Source organism: Spermophilus citellus, assembly GCF_964194105.1.
Source record: "Spermophilus citellus genome assembly, chromosome: 3".
Taxonomy (NCBI): Eukaryota; Metazoa; Chordata; class Mammalia; order Rodentia; family Sciuridae; genus Spermophilus; species Spermophilus citellus.
Genome location: NC_138184.1, coordinates 215,157,534 through 215,174,633, shown reverse-complemented (window position 1 = coordinate 215,174,633; position 17,100 = coordinate 215,157,534). Strand labels below are relative to the sequence as shown.

At 38.4% G+C, this 17,100-nt stretch overlaps 1 protein-coding gene across 2 annotated transcripts in view; it reads left to right on the top strand.

Annotated features, from left to right (window-relative positions):
* DGKI (diacylglycerol kinase iota) overlaps nt 1–17,100 on the top strand; it is a gene marked incomplete at its 5' end in the record, with an annotated part of 420,328 nt that overhangs the window by 124,723 nt on the left and 278,505 nt on the right. For both annotated transcript variants that reach the window (XM_081286431.1, XM_081286430.1), the window contains one exon: nt 15,533–15,641. In XM_081286431.1, the coding sequence (XP_081142557.1) occupies nt 15,533–15,641 (109 nt within the window). The remainder of the gene's footprint in view (nt 1–15,532; nt 15,642–17,100) is intronic.

Sequence of the window (17,100 nt, the reverse complement as noted above, 5' to 3'; positions counted from 1 at the left end):
GTCCAGTTCTCTCGTTTCTTTCTGAAGCACTAACAGACATATGTTGATTTTAATTATAGTTTTCCTTATTAACATTTTATTTTTTTATTCTTTTTAAAATAGGTATTTTTCTTTCTTTCTGTTTTTTGGAGGCTAAAGCAGGAGGATCACAAGTTTGAGGCGAGTGTGGGCAATTTAGTAAGATCTTATATCAAAATTAAAAATAAATAAATAAATAAAGCAAGAGCTGGGAATGTAGTTCAGTGGTAGAGTACTTGCCTGACACGTGGAAGACCCTGGGTTCAATCCCCAGTACTGCAAGATAAAATGAAAAATAAAAAAGTTGTTTATTTATATATATTTTTTGTTCCTCAGTCTTAGTTTTAACCCTGTCTTTTATTCCTTTAAAGATATAAAACATGATTTTATGTTCTATTTATGATGGTTTTATTCAGTTTTAATTTTTTAGAGGTTGTACTGCCTAGAACTCATTGTGTGTTGTGGGGTGTGTGTGTGTGTGTGTGTGTGTGTGTGTGTTTATATTTTTGACAGGGATTTCATAGTGTCTTGGTACTTTTTTGAAATTTGGGGGGACTTGGGTTGAAAATTTTTCCTCCCTAGGAAGGATTTACATTTCCATCTTAGATAAGGGAAACTTATTAACCCATACCTATGTATACTGAATAAGTCTTTTGGAAAACTTGGGGAACAAATCCATGGCAAGGCTAGCATGTGGTCACATATCCTGGGATGATATTTTTTCCCATCATTTAGTGCTAATATTCAATCAGACATTTTTTTCTTGTAGTTTTAAAGGTGAATGGAATCTTTGAAATTTGGTTCCTCTTTTTTTTCCCCCTCACTGAGGTCTCTTTACATAATACCCCAGAAATTTTAGAAAGAAATGCTTCCTGACAGTGGGTTCTCTCTCCCCTCCCACACGTGAAATTCTGTGGCTTCCGGTACTCATAGTAACCTGTTGAAGTGAGAAACCTTAAATTCTAGGCTTCATTAGTTTCATAATAAATCCACCTCTGCTTCTGAGTGCATGTACATTAGTTTTTCACATCAAGTACACTGTGGCTTTACAAAATAATCTTTTTTATTTTTTACTATACAAAGTAATTTATACTCTCATATTTCCTGAAAGATATTATCTTCTCTCCTTTATGGCTGAGGGAAAAATGGCTCAGAGCAGCTAAGTGACTTGTTCAGAGTCATAAAGTTAATAAGTCAAATCTGTTTTTCTTTTTTTTCTAATCCACTTTCCACTTTCAAGGCTAGTCCTCTATTTAATTATCACAGATGCTGTTTTCAAAACCACTGCTTTGTTCTAGGAAAGGGTGAAGAAAAAGGTGCATTTAATATTATTATTTAATTGTACCTTTGAATCAACCCATGCGATACAAATTTTCCTTCCTGTTTCACAGATGAAGACATCGAACCTAAGAAATACTAATAGATCATTCATTTAACAAGGGAGAAAGGCTGGCTTCCAGTTGAAGCTACTTTAAATCCTGTATCTGTCACCTCCTCATAAGTAGCCTTCCTTAAATGACATAATTCCCCTTTTCGAACATTCAAACCTGTTCTCTTCATAGCAGTTGTATCCATTAGCAATAATTCATGTGTTCTTCTAATTATTTATTGTCTGTTCTCTTTCTGGGGATGATAAACTTAACAAGAAGAGGGACCTTGTGGGTTTCTTTTACTTCCTTACTGTTAGACGTTAGTTCGAGTCTGGAAAATCGTAGACACTGAATAAAAACACTGAATGCCTACGAGTCTGATTCTGAGACCCATTTTCCTTTTGCTAAGTTATTTAATGGGTTCCTTTCCTGTTACTTGGAACTACAGCCAATTCTCAAAAGTCAAAAACCATGGACACAAGATGAATCCACGTCTTCAGTTTCGAGAGCGGCACTGGGAGGGCTGAGATCAGAAAGGTACTCCTCAGAAGGCAGTTTAAACATCTCAATCCTCATTATGGCATGTGAACAGTCAGTGGATGGCCATCTGGTCCTCAGGCAGAAGAAAAAAAATTGTAAAGAGACATTTTGGTGGGAGACTGCTAGGTAGAAGGTGAGCACAAGTTGGGGTTACTGAAAGTTCACAAACTTTGGAAATTGATTCCACACTTTCTGACAGTTTCAGGTGGTTGAAATTCTGGGGACTGGAGGGCCATTCTTGTCCACTATCATAACTTTTGGTCAGTTGAAAGCAACCTGTCTATCTGAGTGCATCATGACGGTATCAGCTGGGAGCTGTCACAAGATCTTCATCATGATGGACACTGCAGGGGTTGCTATGGGCAGAGCATACCAAAGCTACCACCAGTCCAAGACAGTTAGCTCAGCCTCACAGCTAAGACCAGTGCTGCTGCCAGCTTCACTTAGTCAATTGCAGAGAACATCTTTTCCCTCCCGTTCCCTCCTCTGGGAATGAGAGGAATGAGAACAGTGGGAATGGAGAGGCGACCATATAGAGCAGACCTCCCTATCCCTGCTCCAACTCAAAGCTGCCAATGCCACAGGTCTATGGGAGGAGAAGGGTTTTGGATCAGAAATGAGAATGAAATGAACAAGATTACAATGGTTAGCAGAAATTGAGTGAGACTATTAGGGGAGTTATTACCTATAGGAAAGAGGGGTTTCACATGGCATAATTAGAGAAATAGTTGGAAAATAAAGGTCTTTCTCATTCAAAGTCAAGGAAGTTTGAGACTCCACATCCAACTGTTGTAATAGTTATCTTTGAAAGGTCAATAAGCCAGGACTGCTTATTGGGTGAAAAAAATTTTAAATAAGGGTATTTTGACACTTTAATGTGCCACCCAGTTTTTGACTTCCTCTTCGGGGTGAACGCTGTGGCGTGAGACCTAGCATTTTATTTTACCAGTTACTAAAGGCCAAACCTCACATTTCCCTTGGCCTGCATAATATTTCAACTGCACAGCTCTTCTAATGTATTTAGAGAACAAGAAAAATGGAGTATGTCAAGAGTCACAGCAATAGAGACTCCAGTTGTTTGTATCTTGGATTAAAAAGGCTACCCATGGGAATGTGTTAGTCTGCTCTCTGTTACTATAACAAATACTTAGATAATCAACTTATTAAAAAAAAAAAGATAGCTTTGCTCGTGGTTTTGTTGGTTTCAGGCCATGATTGGTCCAGTTGCTGTGGGCCTGGGAGGCAGCACTTCATGGTGGAAGCACGTGGTGAACCAAAGCCACACACTTCCTGGCCAGAAGCAAAAAGAGAGGCAGAGGAAGGGGGCGGGGCTCCATATCCCCTTCAAGGGCACATCCTCAGTGACCTGAAGACCTCCACTGGCCCCTGCTGATTGACAGGCGTTACCTCATCCCAGGAGCACCACTCTGCAGAACAAGCCTTCAGCACAGGGCTCTTTGGGGGCCTCTAGGATCCGTGTTGCAGCAGGGGACACTGATGAACTGTTTGTGTTGTCAACACAGTTTAGTCCTAGCAACGCATAGTGGGACAGTTAACAAGCCCTTTTTCTTAAAGAAAAGTATTTCTGAGTATTTGCTAACCTGTGTGGCATTCCCACTATTAGAATTTGCATGGGTCTGTGTTTTAATAAACACACTTGCTTCATAGTAGGAGTGCAGTAAATATTTACTAATTTTTTTTTCAAAAGATATGGTTCAAAGGGCTGTTCTGTAGTATTATAAATAAGGGCATTTATAACATTTTTATTGTTTTATTCCCTATCCTCCCCCAGGGTTATCTCTAATTGTATGTTCTACATTTTTATTTCATGATTCCATTTGATTATCAGAGTCATAAGAAACAGCAAAATTATGTTCACGGATCGAAATCTCCATCATTTAATAATAACTACCATCTTAAAATATGCATCCTCTCTGGGTAGCAACTTACATGCCTTCTTTATTTGTAATTTTTGTTGCAGAATATTTAAATACAAGCTAATGAGTTTTAATCAAAGTCCACAAGTGTGTAACAGATACCTCTATCAAGATAAGGAACATTTCTACCACCCCAGGGAGTTAATTTGTATACCCTCCTAGTCAAACCTTCTCCTTCACTCAGCAACCTCTGTTCTGATTTCCACTGCAGGACATTAGTTTTGATTGTTCTAGAACTTTATATATATATATATAAACATATAAACACATTTGTTCTCTTGTGACCCATCTGTTTCACTCAGGATGTTTCTGAGATTCATCCATGTTACTGGAATTATCTTTAGTTCATTCTTTTTGATTCCTGAGTAGTATTTCATTGTATGACTATACCATAGTTTCTTTTATCCATTCTCCTGTTGATGGACATTGAAGTTACTTTCTTTTTTCTTTACTAAGCATGGACAAAGATGGTATGAATATTCATGTGTACACTTTTAGTTCTTTTGTATAAGCATCTAGGAGAGGAGTTGCTTGGATCATATCACATGATGTTTAACTAGAATAGAAACTGCCAAAAAGTTTCAAGTGTTTTAAAGATTTTTCATTTCTACCAACAATGTGTGAGAGTTCTGGTTGTTTCATATTTTTGTTGACATTTAGCTTTCTCTGTCTTTATTTCTAGTGGCATGAAATAAAATTTCATTGTTTATATGCTATTTGTTTTCCTGATGTCTAAAATGTTGAATATTTTCTCTGGTTTTATTGGGCATATTTATAGATCTTTTATGAAGCATATGCATAGAAGGTTTTTTCTCTTTTTTTTTGATCGGAAGTTGTGCTGGATATAGAATTATTGGTCAACGTTTTTTTTTTTTTTCTTTCAGCACTTACAACATGACGTTCTGTTGCCTTCCTTCCAGGCTCCATGTTTTCTGATCAGAAGTCAGCTATTAATTTTGTTGAGAATGTTTTGCAGGTGAAGATTCATTTTCCTCTTGTTGCTTTTAAGATTTTCTCTGTATCGTTGACTTTTAAGAGTTTGACTATAATGTCTCTAGGTGTGGAATTCTGAGTCATCTTAGTTCAAGTCTGCTGGGCTTTGCGAATATATAGATTAATATGCTTTTAAAATTAATATTGGAAATTTTTGTGATTTTTTCTTCAATAAATTTTTTTTTGCCTCTGTCTCTCCATCTTCTGGGATACCTGTTTTGAATATACTGGCATGCTCAGTGGTGTCCCACACATCTCTGAGGATCTGTTTCTTTTTCGTTCTGTTTCTAAAAGTGGAAAAGGTTATTGTTCTTTCTTTAAGTTCACGGATTCATTCAACCAGCTTAAATCTGCTATTAAACACTTATCATGAATTTTTACTTTAATTATTATATTTTCAGTTCCATAATTTCTATTTGGTTCTTATTAAATATTTTGCATCTTTTCATGGTTATTCTCAGTTTGATAAGATGCTGTTCTCATAGTGTTCATAAGTATTTTTTGACATGATTTATCTAAGTTCTTTAAATATTTTTAATGTAGGCGATTTACTTTTGTAAGTATCTGGTCTTTCTTGTATTGACTAACTCTTTTCCTGTGATACTTTCTTGTTTCTTTTCATGTCTTATGAAAACTTGACCTCAGAAAGAATTTATTAAGTTGCAAATGTGATTAAAGATTCAAAAAGTGAGAAATGTGGGAATAGATCGATGAGTTTGGACTTTCTTTATTTGCTAAGGGTAGGATTGACATTGAAATGGATTTTGTACTAGTTCTGGTTCACTTTGACAAGACCGTTCACCTGCTCTCCAATCTCTGGTGACTTAACATTTCTTTTTTTTTTTTTTCCAGTACCACATGCTTTTGGCCTCTTCTACTGTATTGTAAGTCCTGTGACCAGGTGGTGGTTGGCTTATAATTCTACTTTTAAGTAGTTCCCTTACTAAAGTGTCTTTATCCGAAGCATCTGGAGTGAATTGTGTATTTCTGCCTCCTCACTGACACAGGTTGGCAGTGTCTCTTGAACACACATATCATTATGTTCTTGGGTCCCTCTCTCTCACCCTGGTCCTATGCCTCATGCTCACCTCTAAGCAGGTGAGTAGGTCTCCACCACTAGCCACAGACCTCCCCACCAGTATTTATAATGTTTGGGTTTGGGCTTAGAAAAATTACTTTCTGTACTTTGAGTATTAAATGACCCATTCCTTTGCGTCACATTGGTCTTTCCATTTTTATGAGTCCCTTCGGAAAATGCAGATGCCCTTGTGAGGGACATACCTCAAACTTACTTCAGTTGAGAAGATTGTGTTGCATTTTCTATTTAAAATACCATCAGTTGAGCAGAGACTGATTGTGGCAACATAGGTACTAAGCGATGGGAAATGGAAGTGGGCAGGGACCAGTGTGTGGAAATGGACAAGGGATTCTAAAAATAAACTTTTCCTGTTGGTAATTTTACTGAGAACAGACCTGTGAGTCTTAATCCTTTCGCTTAAAAATTTCTATGAAGTCCCAAAGGGCTTATGTTCTTAAGGTTATTTCTGTCCTGAGGCTAATGCTTTTCCTAAAATTGTTCAATTCTGGATTATCTTGCTATCTTGGTTGGCAAGGTCTATTCCGTATTCATTGACCTAAATGTAACGGGCAGCTCTTTTCTCAGTTTTCACATTCATAAAGCCTCACTGCTGTAAGGCAGTGAGCAGACAGACTTCCCTGAAGATGTAGGAGCCGGTAGGAAATATGGAGGAGCAGACAAAGGAGGCATGTCTGTCACAGCAGGACAGTTCCCAATTGGACATTGGACTGAGGGCTTAAAATGCCCCTCATCCTACACCAGGGCACTTACTGTGGCCTGAATGTTTATGCTACCAGCTCTGCCACTTAAATTCACATATTAAAATCTCAACTCTGTCAGAATTAGAAGGTGGGTCCGTTGGGAGGTGATTCGATCATGACAGTGGGGTCCTCATGGTTGGGATCGGTGCCTTATAGATGAAGCACAGGGGAAGAGGTTGGCCCCTTCTACCCCATGAGGACTTAATGAGTAGATAGATACCCTCTGTGAGCAGCAAGTAGGCCCTCACAGACGCTGAATCTGGTGCCTTGAATTTGGGGCTTCCCAGACTCCAAAATTGTGCAAAATGAGTTTCTATTGTCTGTAAGCTCCCAGTTTATGGTATTTTGTTGTGACAGCCACAGCAGATTGAGACAGCATTTCGCTGGTCAGTTCTATCCATTGCATGGCCTTGCCATGGGCCCTCTAGTCCATCTCCCTCTCAAAGGGAATATAGAGTGATGAGCCTTTGGAGCCAGACATCTGGGCTCCAATTTTTGCCTTCTCACTCATTAGCAATATGGCTTATTAGAGGTGCCTTAAAGTTTCTAATGCCAGTTGACCTATTTGTAAAATGGACATAATAACTTGGTCCATCTTGTGGTTTATCAGGAATATCAGAGGTGTGCTGCAGGCGACTATCCATGCACAGTCTCAGGACCAAGTTCCTCATTTTCTCAGCCTTCATTACCAGGCGTGTTTAGCTACTTGTGGTCTACAGCTGAGCCCTTCCTGGGTAGTGCCCCTGGTTAATCTCTCCCCAGGGGTTTCACACGCCCAAAGTCTGGTTGATATGGGGGTTCAGTCTTGTGCCTCTGCTTCAGATTTGGGACAATTCTGAAGGGTCATCCCAGCTCTAGCCCCTATTGTGGGGTCAGCCAAGGCTGTCGTTGGAACTACATTACTTGAGCTTCTCTCTTGGCCAGTCTGCTTCCTTCAGTTCCTGATGGGCATTCAGTAAACATGAAAATTACTATCCCACTCAGCCTCTTTCTGACCTAAGAGAAGATGAACTATGAGGAGTGAGAATAAAATCATCCCCAATTTTGACACAGGAGAAATAGTTATTGTTCGATTTTTTAAAAATGTTATTTTATTAGAGCATATTCTAGTTTGCCTGTTCCAATAAAAGCAGAACCTGATTATTTAATAATTGACTCTCATTTAATACTCCTGGGTACAGTAATTTTGTTGTCTCTGTATGCTTGATTATTAATCCAAAACAGAAGTACTGATGGTTTATATTTCTGTAAGGTTAGAAGTTAGCCTGCAAAGCTGATGGATTATGATTTTATGGAGTAAAAGGGAAGTTAATGTCACAAAGGTTAAGATCTTTTTAACTTTTATAAAGTAAACAACCCTCATTTCTGACTTAGAAGTCTGTTTAGGCATTTCTTTCCTATTATAAATCTCAATTTCTTATACCCATTTTGAATTTGCATTTGTCTTTTCTGCTGATTATTATTTTATTAATGAATTGAATAAAACTTTGTCAGATTCTCCCTATTTTATGGAAATGATGTTTTTAATAGCAGTTTTTCATTAGACTGTATCTCTGTTTAAGACTTATTGTCCTGAAAAGCAGAGTTATAGCCAAATGGTACCCACGGTTTCCTTGGGTGGTTGGAAAAGGTAAGTCAACATGCTGATGTTAGCTAAACTCCACCTTACTAAATCCAAACACTGGGTTTAGATTTGAAATATGTGTATTTTCTCGGGCTTCCATAACCAAGTATAACACACAGAGTCACTTCCACAACAGAAATCACTGTCTTGCAGTTCTGGAGGCTATAATCTGAGACCAGGGTGTTGGCAGGGCTGGTTCCTTCTGAGGGAGAGTCTGGTCCACACCTCTCCCCTGGCTGAGGGTGATTTGCTGGTATTCTTTGGCCTGTAGATGCATTGTCCTGATGTCTCTGTTCGTCTTCATATGGCTTTCCCCCATGTGTATATCTTTGTCCAAATTTTCACTTTTTATGAAGCCACCAGTCAACTTGGATGACGGTTCCACCCTAATGACCTCATTTTAACTTGATGGCCTCTGTAAAGACCCCATCTTCAAATTCAGTCATATTTTGAGGTTCTGGGGATAAAGACTTCCAAATATGAATTTTGGGAGGACACGACGATTACCTTTTCCCTACTTCCAAGGGTTACTTTCTCCCTCAAATGATATCTTCAAGAGAATAATGTCATAAATTCCTGAGAGAATCTTAGTTAACAAGTCTCACTTTGTTGAAAATGAGGATTATTGCCACGTTCTATACCAAATCGATACCGGCATCATTTTATAGATGTGGTTATAATGAATTGTGCTTGAGAAATAAATTCTGACTTGTAGAAGAGTTTGCAAGTTCTGAGAGGGAAGGTAGCAGATTTTTCAGATTAAACAATCAAGCAAGTTTTTTTTTTTTTTTGGTATTGCATTAACTTACATGACTATAACAAATAATTCCAATGGCATCTAGATCGTATGTCTATTTTCAATAATGTTGGTGAAGTAGAGGTGAGAGTTGTAATTTCTGGTTTTGCATTAGGAAGGTAGGTAAGTTATTCCTTAGGCCACCATGAGATTATTCCCTGGCTAGAAGAATCTTCTGTCTGAATGATCCTTTGAATGGCCTGACATTTGGTAGAAACTTGTAAAATGTTTATTGAATGAGTAGAAGTATTTGGTGAACTTGGAAAACTTGAGAGCAATCAAACCTCACATGTTTATTCAGAGATTTATGTTATACCTAACTTTTGCTAGATGCTGTGGGAGTTTCTAATATGTGGAATAATAGTAATAGTGGTGACCATTTATTGGATTTACTGTGTGCCAGGTATTCTGTGCATATTTAATTTTTTAAAAAAATTTTCTGTTATGCTCTGAATTTTACATAATTATTTTACTTTTTATATAAGAAAACTGAATCTAAGAGGTGAAATAACTTGTCCACATAGCTATTAATTGGTAAGGTCAGTTGTGTTCTTAACCTCCATGCTCTGAAGCCTATCACACATAGCCTCTCTCTAATTGAAGCTTACATTCTTATTGTAAAAAAAGGACATTATATATACATGTTGTTGATGGACCTTTATTTTGTTCATTTATTTATATGTGGTGCTAAGAATCGAACCCAGTGCCTTACAGGTGCTAGGCAAGTGCTCTACCACTGAGCTACAACCCCAGCCCAAGATAGGACTTTCTTAACTAAGGCAATTAGAAAATTAGAGTATGAGGCTAATTTCATAGAATGATTAGTTTGCTTTGTATCCATGTGTTGTCAGCATTTCACAGACCGTGACCCTGTGCAACTTCAAGATACGCCCACCCTGGTGCTAAATGCCTGGATTCAGAGTTCACTTGGAGCTCTTCCTGTGCCTGTGAACTTGAACATGTAGCTTGCTCATTTCGTGATACTGTATTTAAAATTTATTATAAAAGAGGAATAATAAAGGTACCTATCTCATTCTGAGAGAGATACATAAATATATAAAATGATTCAGTAACTGTTTCTCCTGGAATGCAAGCATCACAAAGGCAGTGACTCCTATCTGTTTCATTCATTCATGTGTCTACACATCTAAAAGAGTGCACAGAGTAAATACATGGTTGAATGGATGAATGTATTTCAGTATGTGAATTCATAGGCTTAGTCACTTCAGTGGACACACTGAAGTAGTCAGAGGCTTGCATATTATGTGCAACAGTGGATCTCAGCCCAGGGAACATATGGAACCCAGGGCCTTGTGCATACTAGGTAAGCACTCATCACTGATTTCCACTCCTTGTCCCATGGAAGGGTTTTAAATGGACTCATTGTAAGCTTCACCATGGGCAAAGGTTCAATACCACTGTTGGAGAATGACTGTGAAGTTAAAATATCCAGAATAATGCAGGTTATTGAACCTTCAATATTAAAAAATATGGTTTTCTGAATGACTTAACACCCCGAGACATGAATGGTGTGAATATATTTGTATACAGCCAGAGATATGAAAAATTGTGCTCTATGTATAATATGAATTGTAATGCATTCCACTGTCATACATAACAAATTAGAATTTAAAAATTTTTTAAAAACCTGAAAATAAAAATAGAAATCTAGTGGTAGATATTTTTTTTGTTATTTGTTTTGCTTTGGATGTCCTATCCATTAGTAATATTTGTGGAATCAAAAATAAAATCTGAAATTTTCTTCCATTTAAAACTAAAGAATTTTTGAGAAGGAAAAAAAAAAGAAAACTAAACATGACCTTTGTTTCAATAATAATTGAGTTCTTGAAAATGTAAATATACATTAAAATCACCAAAAACCTATTTTGAATTCATATGTGAAATGAAGTAGAATTTAGACTCAAATAATTGCACATAGTTTGTTCCCCTTCATATACTTCTGGTGGAATATTTGGAATTCATACAGGTTTGAGGACATTTTTTTTTGTTGGGTGGATTATCCTCATCATTGCAGGTAGCTTGTCTATGGTAACCAGGAGGCATTATGGGCTGCTTTGAATACAAGCAGTTAGTGCCTAGACAGTGTGGGGAAACACCAACACACACAGGGCTGAAGGTGTCTCTTGAGGCACAGTGGAATTGAGCCAGTGTAAGGAATAGCTCTCTGGACAGCTGGCTTCTTTTCTAGAACAAGAGGAGTTTTCTGGTATCTAAAAGGGGAAACTTTAGGAGATGTCCTGGCTAAGGGATCTCCTGATTCTCTGGTGCTTTTCTGCTCAGCAAGCAGGGTCCCCCTCCTATGCTCATGCCTAGGATCCACTTGGAGAGGGAGTTAGCAAGACACAGATGGTTGAATATGGGAGCCACATAAAGTTGGAGACAGAGTGGAACCAGGGCAAATTGAGGCAAATTTGTGAAATGGATGATTGGAAAGTATACTGGCTAAGTATTCATCCTTTTACTTGTTTTCCCATACATTTTTTTTTAATTCTGTATATGTAGAGTATAAGCTGTGTGTTTCTTTTGATAAATACATTGTATAAATGTTAACAGCATTATATGGTCTCTACAAAATCCTAGCAAAGGGGCTTCATGTCAATGTTTATCACCCAAAGTGGTTTTGATATTGTCTATGCTTAACACTGACTGGATTCTACCTCATTTGCTTTTATTTTTAAAGGGCTGCTTTGAAGGGTTTCTGACCCTCTCAGCAAAGACTATAACTGAAATGTAAGGTTAGGGTATAATTCAAATCATCCTAAATCAGATTTCCGAGACCTTGATCTAATCAGTAGGCTGTTGCGCTTAGCTTCTTGGTCAAGTTCATTAATTCACTCAGAATGCATTTATTGAATATATGCTGTGTCTACCCTTGGGCCAGAATGAAATAAGATTAGTTGATGAATTGAACCCTGTCCTTTAGGAGTTTATAGTCTTATTGAACTAAGTGAAGGAAATAATAGAATGCTGTTTAAAATGTATGATGGCTTTTATACTTTAAATATGTTAGAGGTCTTCCATGTCAGGTAATTGGCATTAACTGTGACTTTATGCTTTTGAAACTGCATTATAGAGTGTTTTCTTTTCAGATCTATTTCATGGTTAACATCACAGTTCTTTTTGAAAGATGCTTTCTGTGATTATAGTTATTCCTCACAAAAGGGTTGTTGTGAGATTAATAGAAAGAATCACTGGCATTTCATGGTTTGGGTTTCTATAGGTTTGGGAGGATTTTTAGCAGGAATAAGGAATGAGAAGTTGAAACCTCATTTTTTTTTTTTATTGAGGCAAATTGTAGCATAAAACCACTGTCTTACCATCCCCCTCCAACCACCTACCGAGTGCCGTTATGCTCTTAAATGTCATCTCCCACAACCAAGATAAATTTAAATAGAAAAGTAACATACACTAATTTTATTTGAGGTCTGAGATATAATGAGGTTACTTTCTTATTTTGGAAGAAAAATAAGAATTCACGTATGAGTTTTTGGAAAGAAGGATTTCTCCCATGGTTATTTTTATTTAGAATGGAAATCTGTAAGCAGAAAATACTTTCTATTCTTCTGCCTTATAGTAACTTCCTTTTTTCCCCTATTCTCTTTCTCTTATATTGTGTTTCTATGAGACCCATTTGCAAGGTATAGACTGGTAGTCACTCTGATGTTTCTTACTTATTTTTTCCTCCTAATTAATATTTGTATGTGCAGTTGATATATAATTTTCGTCAATTAATTATATAAAAGCAACCTTAAATTTGCATCCACAATGAGGGATAAATGATCAACAAAAGACTACTTAACTGCGTCTGTTCACAGGCTAGAAAATATTATGATTTGACTGCAACTTCTTTAAGGATTAAATGTTTATGTATCTCTTATAGTCACATTGTTCTTCTATAGCACATACATCTCTTGCATACTAATTAGATCATCTACATTTTTTGCCTCTCCTGGCACTCCTAATTAGGAAGAGTAATAAGATTTTGGTTGTCAGAGTATACAAGTTCTGATGGTTAAATTCATTTGGTGTCTGACAGTAGAATTTTATTTCCACTTTTCTTCCTCTTCCTCTCCCTTTCTTCCCCTGCCCTGACCCTTCTTCTTCTTCTTCTTTTTTTTGTCTGATCACAGCTCTGGGAGGGAGGGCAGTTCATGAAAAAGTGAAGGATTTGTGTCTTCTTATTCACCTGCACTTCAGGAGTTCTTCAGCCATCTTAAGGACTTGTGTTCAGGCACTATTTTTTTTTTGTGTGTGTGTGTGAAACATTTAAAGTTAAGTTGTGTATACTGTCGAGGACCTGAAAATGGGACTTGTGGTTTCTGACTCCATAGAGATCTGATTTTCTTATAAATCCGAAACTGATTTTGTGGCACAAAATCTCTCTAAATGGGAGACAATGCTAATGAAGAATGCCGAAGAAGTTCCTTCAGTTTAGTTGGAGGAAAATGATCGTGGGTGGAAGATCACAGATCGGAATCTTCCACTGTCCCTTTCTTATTATTCAACGATAAGGAAGATAAGGTATAGACTTTGGGTTGAAGGGTCAAAACTGATGTTCATTAGTAGCCTTGGTGAAAGTGAGGGAAGGGAATGCCATGTCACCCAAATGTCTTCATTCAAGGCCTTCATTTTTATAATGACCCTTGGAGGATTATCTACATTAAGTGCTTTGAGTGCTGCTGGCAAGTTTGATATGATCACTTCCAACTACTGGAGACCTATCCACCCTTCATAGAACCTCCTGGGGAGGAATAGCAGAGACTAAAAGGATTAAGGAGGGCTGGACCCTGGCTGGGCTCTGACACAGTTGATCATTGATCAATGGTTGCACAATTCTGAGCTCTTTACTGGATTCCACGCTCCTTTCCTGGGTTGTTAGGGCTGCTGTCCTTCTTGCTCATCTTCACAGTTTCCATTTCTTGGTGGGGTTTTCGGAGGCCAGTGAGCATGTTGAGAGATCACCTTTCTTTTAGGGTTCAACAAGACTTGTACCCTTTGTCATTACACCTTCTCCTTTCTGGTGCAAATGTCTTTCCTTGGTGGCTCAGTCCTAATGGGATTCATTCTAGATCTATCTCCCTACCTCTGATTTTCCTTCTCTCCACTCTGCTGTCTGTAGCCTTCTTTGTCTGTGGTGAGGTGGGTGAAGGTCTGAGGACCTGGGCCACAATGTGTCAACTGGACACAAAGTCAGCAGAATAAAATTGCTGAGGTTTTTCTCTAGAGTTCCCCTTTGATGGGTCCTGGTAAGTTATTGTTCTCCCAACTGCCCAAACATACTTGCTCCCATGGAACACATTAGCACACGGAAGGGAACACTTTGGGAGCCTGTGTGAATGCAGATTCCTATGCCTCACCCTCAGCCTGATAGACTCAGAGCTGCAGCATCCCAACCCCCACTGGATTCTATTTCAAACATTTTTCAGACCATATATAGGTACTTGTAGGGAGGAGAAGCCCTCCCTTCTAGGCATCTGTTAATACTAACAGATTATGATTCTGTATTCATAACTTAAGCTCCTGATCTTTGTTGGACATTTTTGACAGGTTGTTCAAAAACTGAACTATTGTTCCCAACAACACCACAGTCTCCCTAGGGGTGATCTCTGCTTGCTTTCTTTTCTATGCCCTTCTTATTCTTTCCAGGACGTTCTCACTTCTGTTTCCTTAGCTGAGCAATGGTCATATTTACTTGGCTAAAACAGCTTCTCTTATTTCTTATCCTTGCAGGCCAAAGTTGGGGCCAACTGTCTCAGCCACCCTTGATTCATTCTTTCCTTTCTGAATTTAATTCTGTTATGTTCCACTTAACAAACCTAGGATCTAAGACTATGATTTGGCTTTTCTCTCTGTGGGCCTTGGTGAGGTGCTGATCTTTTAGCATGTGCACTTCCTTGGCATATGCAGAATGGTTTTTAAAACCTCAGGCTCCTAAATCCTCTGCAAGGGCAAAGAAGGATGATTCTGAGAAAAGAGAATGGGCTTTCAGCTGCCCTGAGCACCAAAAAGATTTCAACAGAAGGCCTCACGAGGCTGCTTTCTTCTTTGCTTTTAGTTTCTGGCAACTTGAAAATTCTCCAAGCATTGCAACTGCCCAAACCCTGGATCGTTTTTGTAAATAGAGAGACCTCCATTTCTGTTCTCTATCCTCAACAGGGGCTTACATTTTGCCTTCTGGTCTTAAAGCAATATTTCCCCAGAGGGCTGTCCTCAAGCTCCTTGTCTTTTGGGACCTTCCACCCTCTTCCTTTAGAGAGCTGTATTCCAACACATTTGTAAAGGGGTTCAGATGTAGAAAGCTACCTTGGGCATTGTATCTACCCCATGGGAAATTTTGTACTCTGTACAAGATTCTGATACTGGTTTTCTTTTGTTTCTTTTCTTCTTGCTGCAGGAAAGCAATCTCCCGGGCAGGCCTCCAGCATCTGGCTCCTGCACATCCTCTCAGCCTTCCCGTGGCAAATGGTCCAGCCAAGGAGCCCAGAGCAACTCTGGACTGGAGTGTAGGTGTCAGCTTTTTCACTTGAACCTAATTTCAGTTGCATGTTGTGTGTTGCTCATTCTCAGGATCCCTATAGCTACATGAAAGACGTGATGATTTCCAATACCGCTCACTGACTAATCTTCGGATGTCTAAGCCATAGCTCCATTTCTTCTTTATATGAAGTCAGATGTGTTCAAGATTAAAATGACAACTTCACTAATCCCTTGAAGCACTTTGTAGCTGTGAGATAAAAGTTACCATGTGCACAGGCTCTATTGATTTCTGCCAGGTTGGTGAGGATGAGCAGAGCTTACCCTTGGCAACGTCATAGGATCTGAGATCGATTTCATGGAACTTCGTTTCCTAAGTCATGCTGGCTTTAGGGGATGCCTTCCTCTCTGGACAGATGATAACCTCAGTTTACATTGTCCTTCTATTGGTGACACTCCCACCCCCAGACAGATCCACAAAACATTTTCACTTAATTTGCAGTTGCAGACTAGAATTCTTAAGTCCAGTAGAACATACTTATGGAGAGTCTTCAGTAGCCAAGTTCTTGGTGGATAACATCTCTTTGTCCCTTCCTAAGGCCATCTAAGGAACAGCATCAATTGTAGGAAGGCCTCTCTAAAGTCCTGCCACCCTGTCTTGACGATGACCCTTGTTTAGCATTTTTAGTGGTGTTTGTGCAGACAGGCTAATCTGTGCTCTTTTCCTCTCCTATGGAAGAGAGAGGTGGGGTAGGGAAAGGAGAGGAGTGTGTTTTAAAATTGAAATATATTTTTAGTTGATGAAAACATAAAAATTCATACATACCCCTGTGATGTTTTGATGCATGTGTATGTTGTGTGATGTTTAAATCAGGGCAAACATGTCTACTTGAACATTTATTATTTATTTATGGTGAAAACATTCAAAATCATGTCTTTTAACTTTTTGAAATAGATGGTACATTATTATGTATGTTCCACCAACCATGAAATAGCACACAAGAACTTCTTACTCCTGACTGTAACTTAGTACCCGTTGATCAACCTTCCCCATCCTCCCGCCCTCTAGCTCCCCAGGCATTGGGAAATACCATTCTACTCTCAATTTCTATGAGCTCAACTTTTTTTTTTTTTTTTTTGTATTTCACATATGAATGAGAGCAAGCTGTACTTGTTTTTTTTTTTTTTCTGTGCCTGGCTTACTTCATTTGATATAAAGATCTCCAGTTCCATCTATGTTGTTGCAAATGACAAGATTTCATTCTTTTTAATGTTTGAATAGCACCCTGTGGTATTCCTGCACCACATTTTCTTTATCCATCTGTCAGCTGATGGACACTTAGGTGGTTTCCATGTCTTGGCTGTTGGGAGTAGTGGTGCAGTGCACACAAGAGTGCAGATGTCTCTTTGACATACTGATTTCATTTCCTTTGGCTATATGCTCAGTAGCGGAATTGCTGGATCATATGGGTATTTCTATTTTTAATT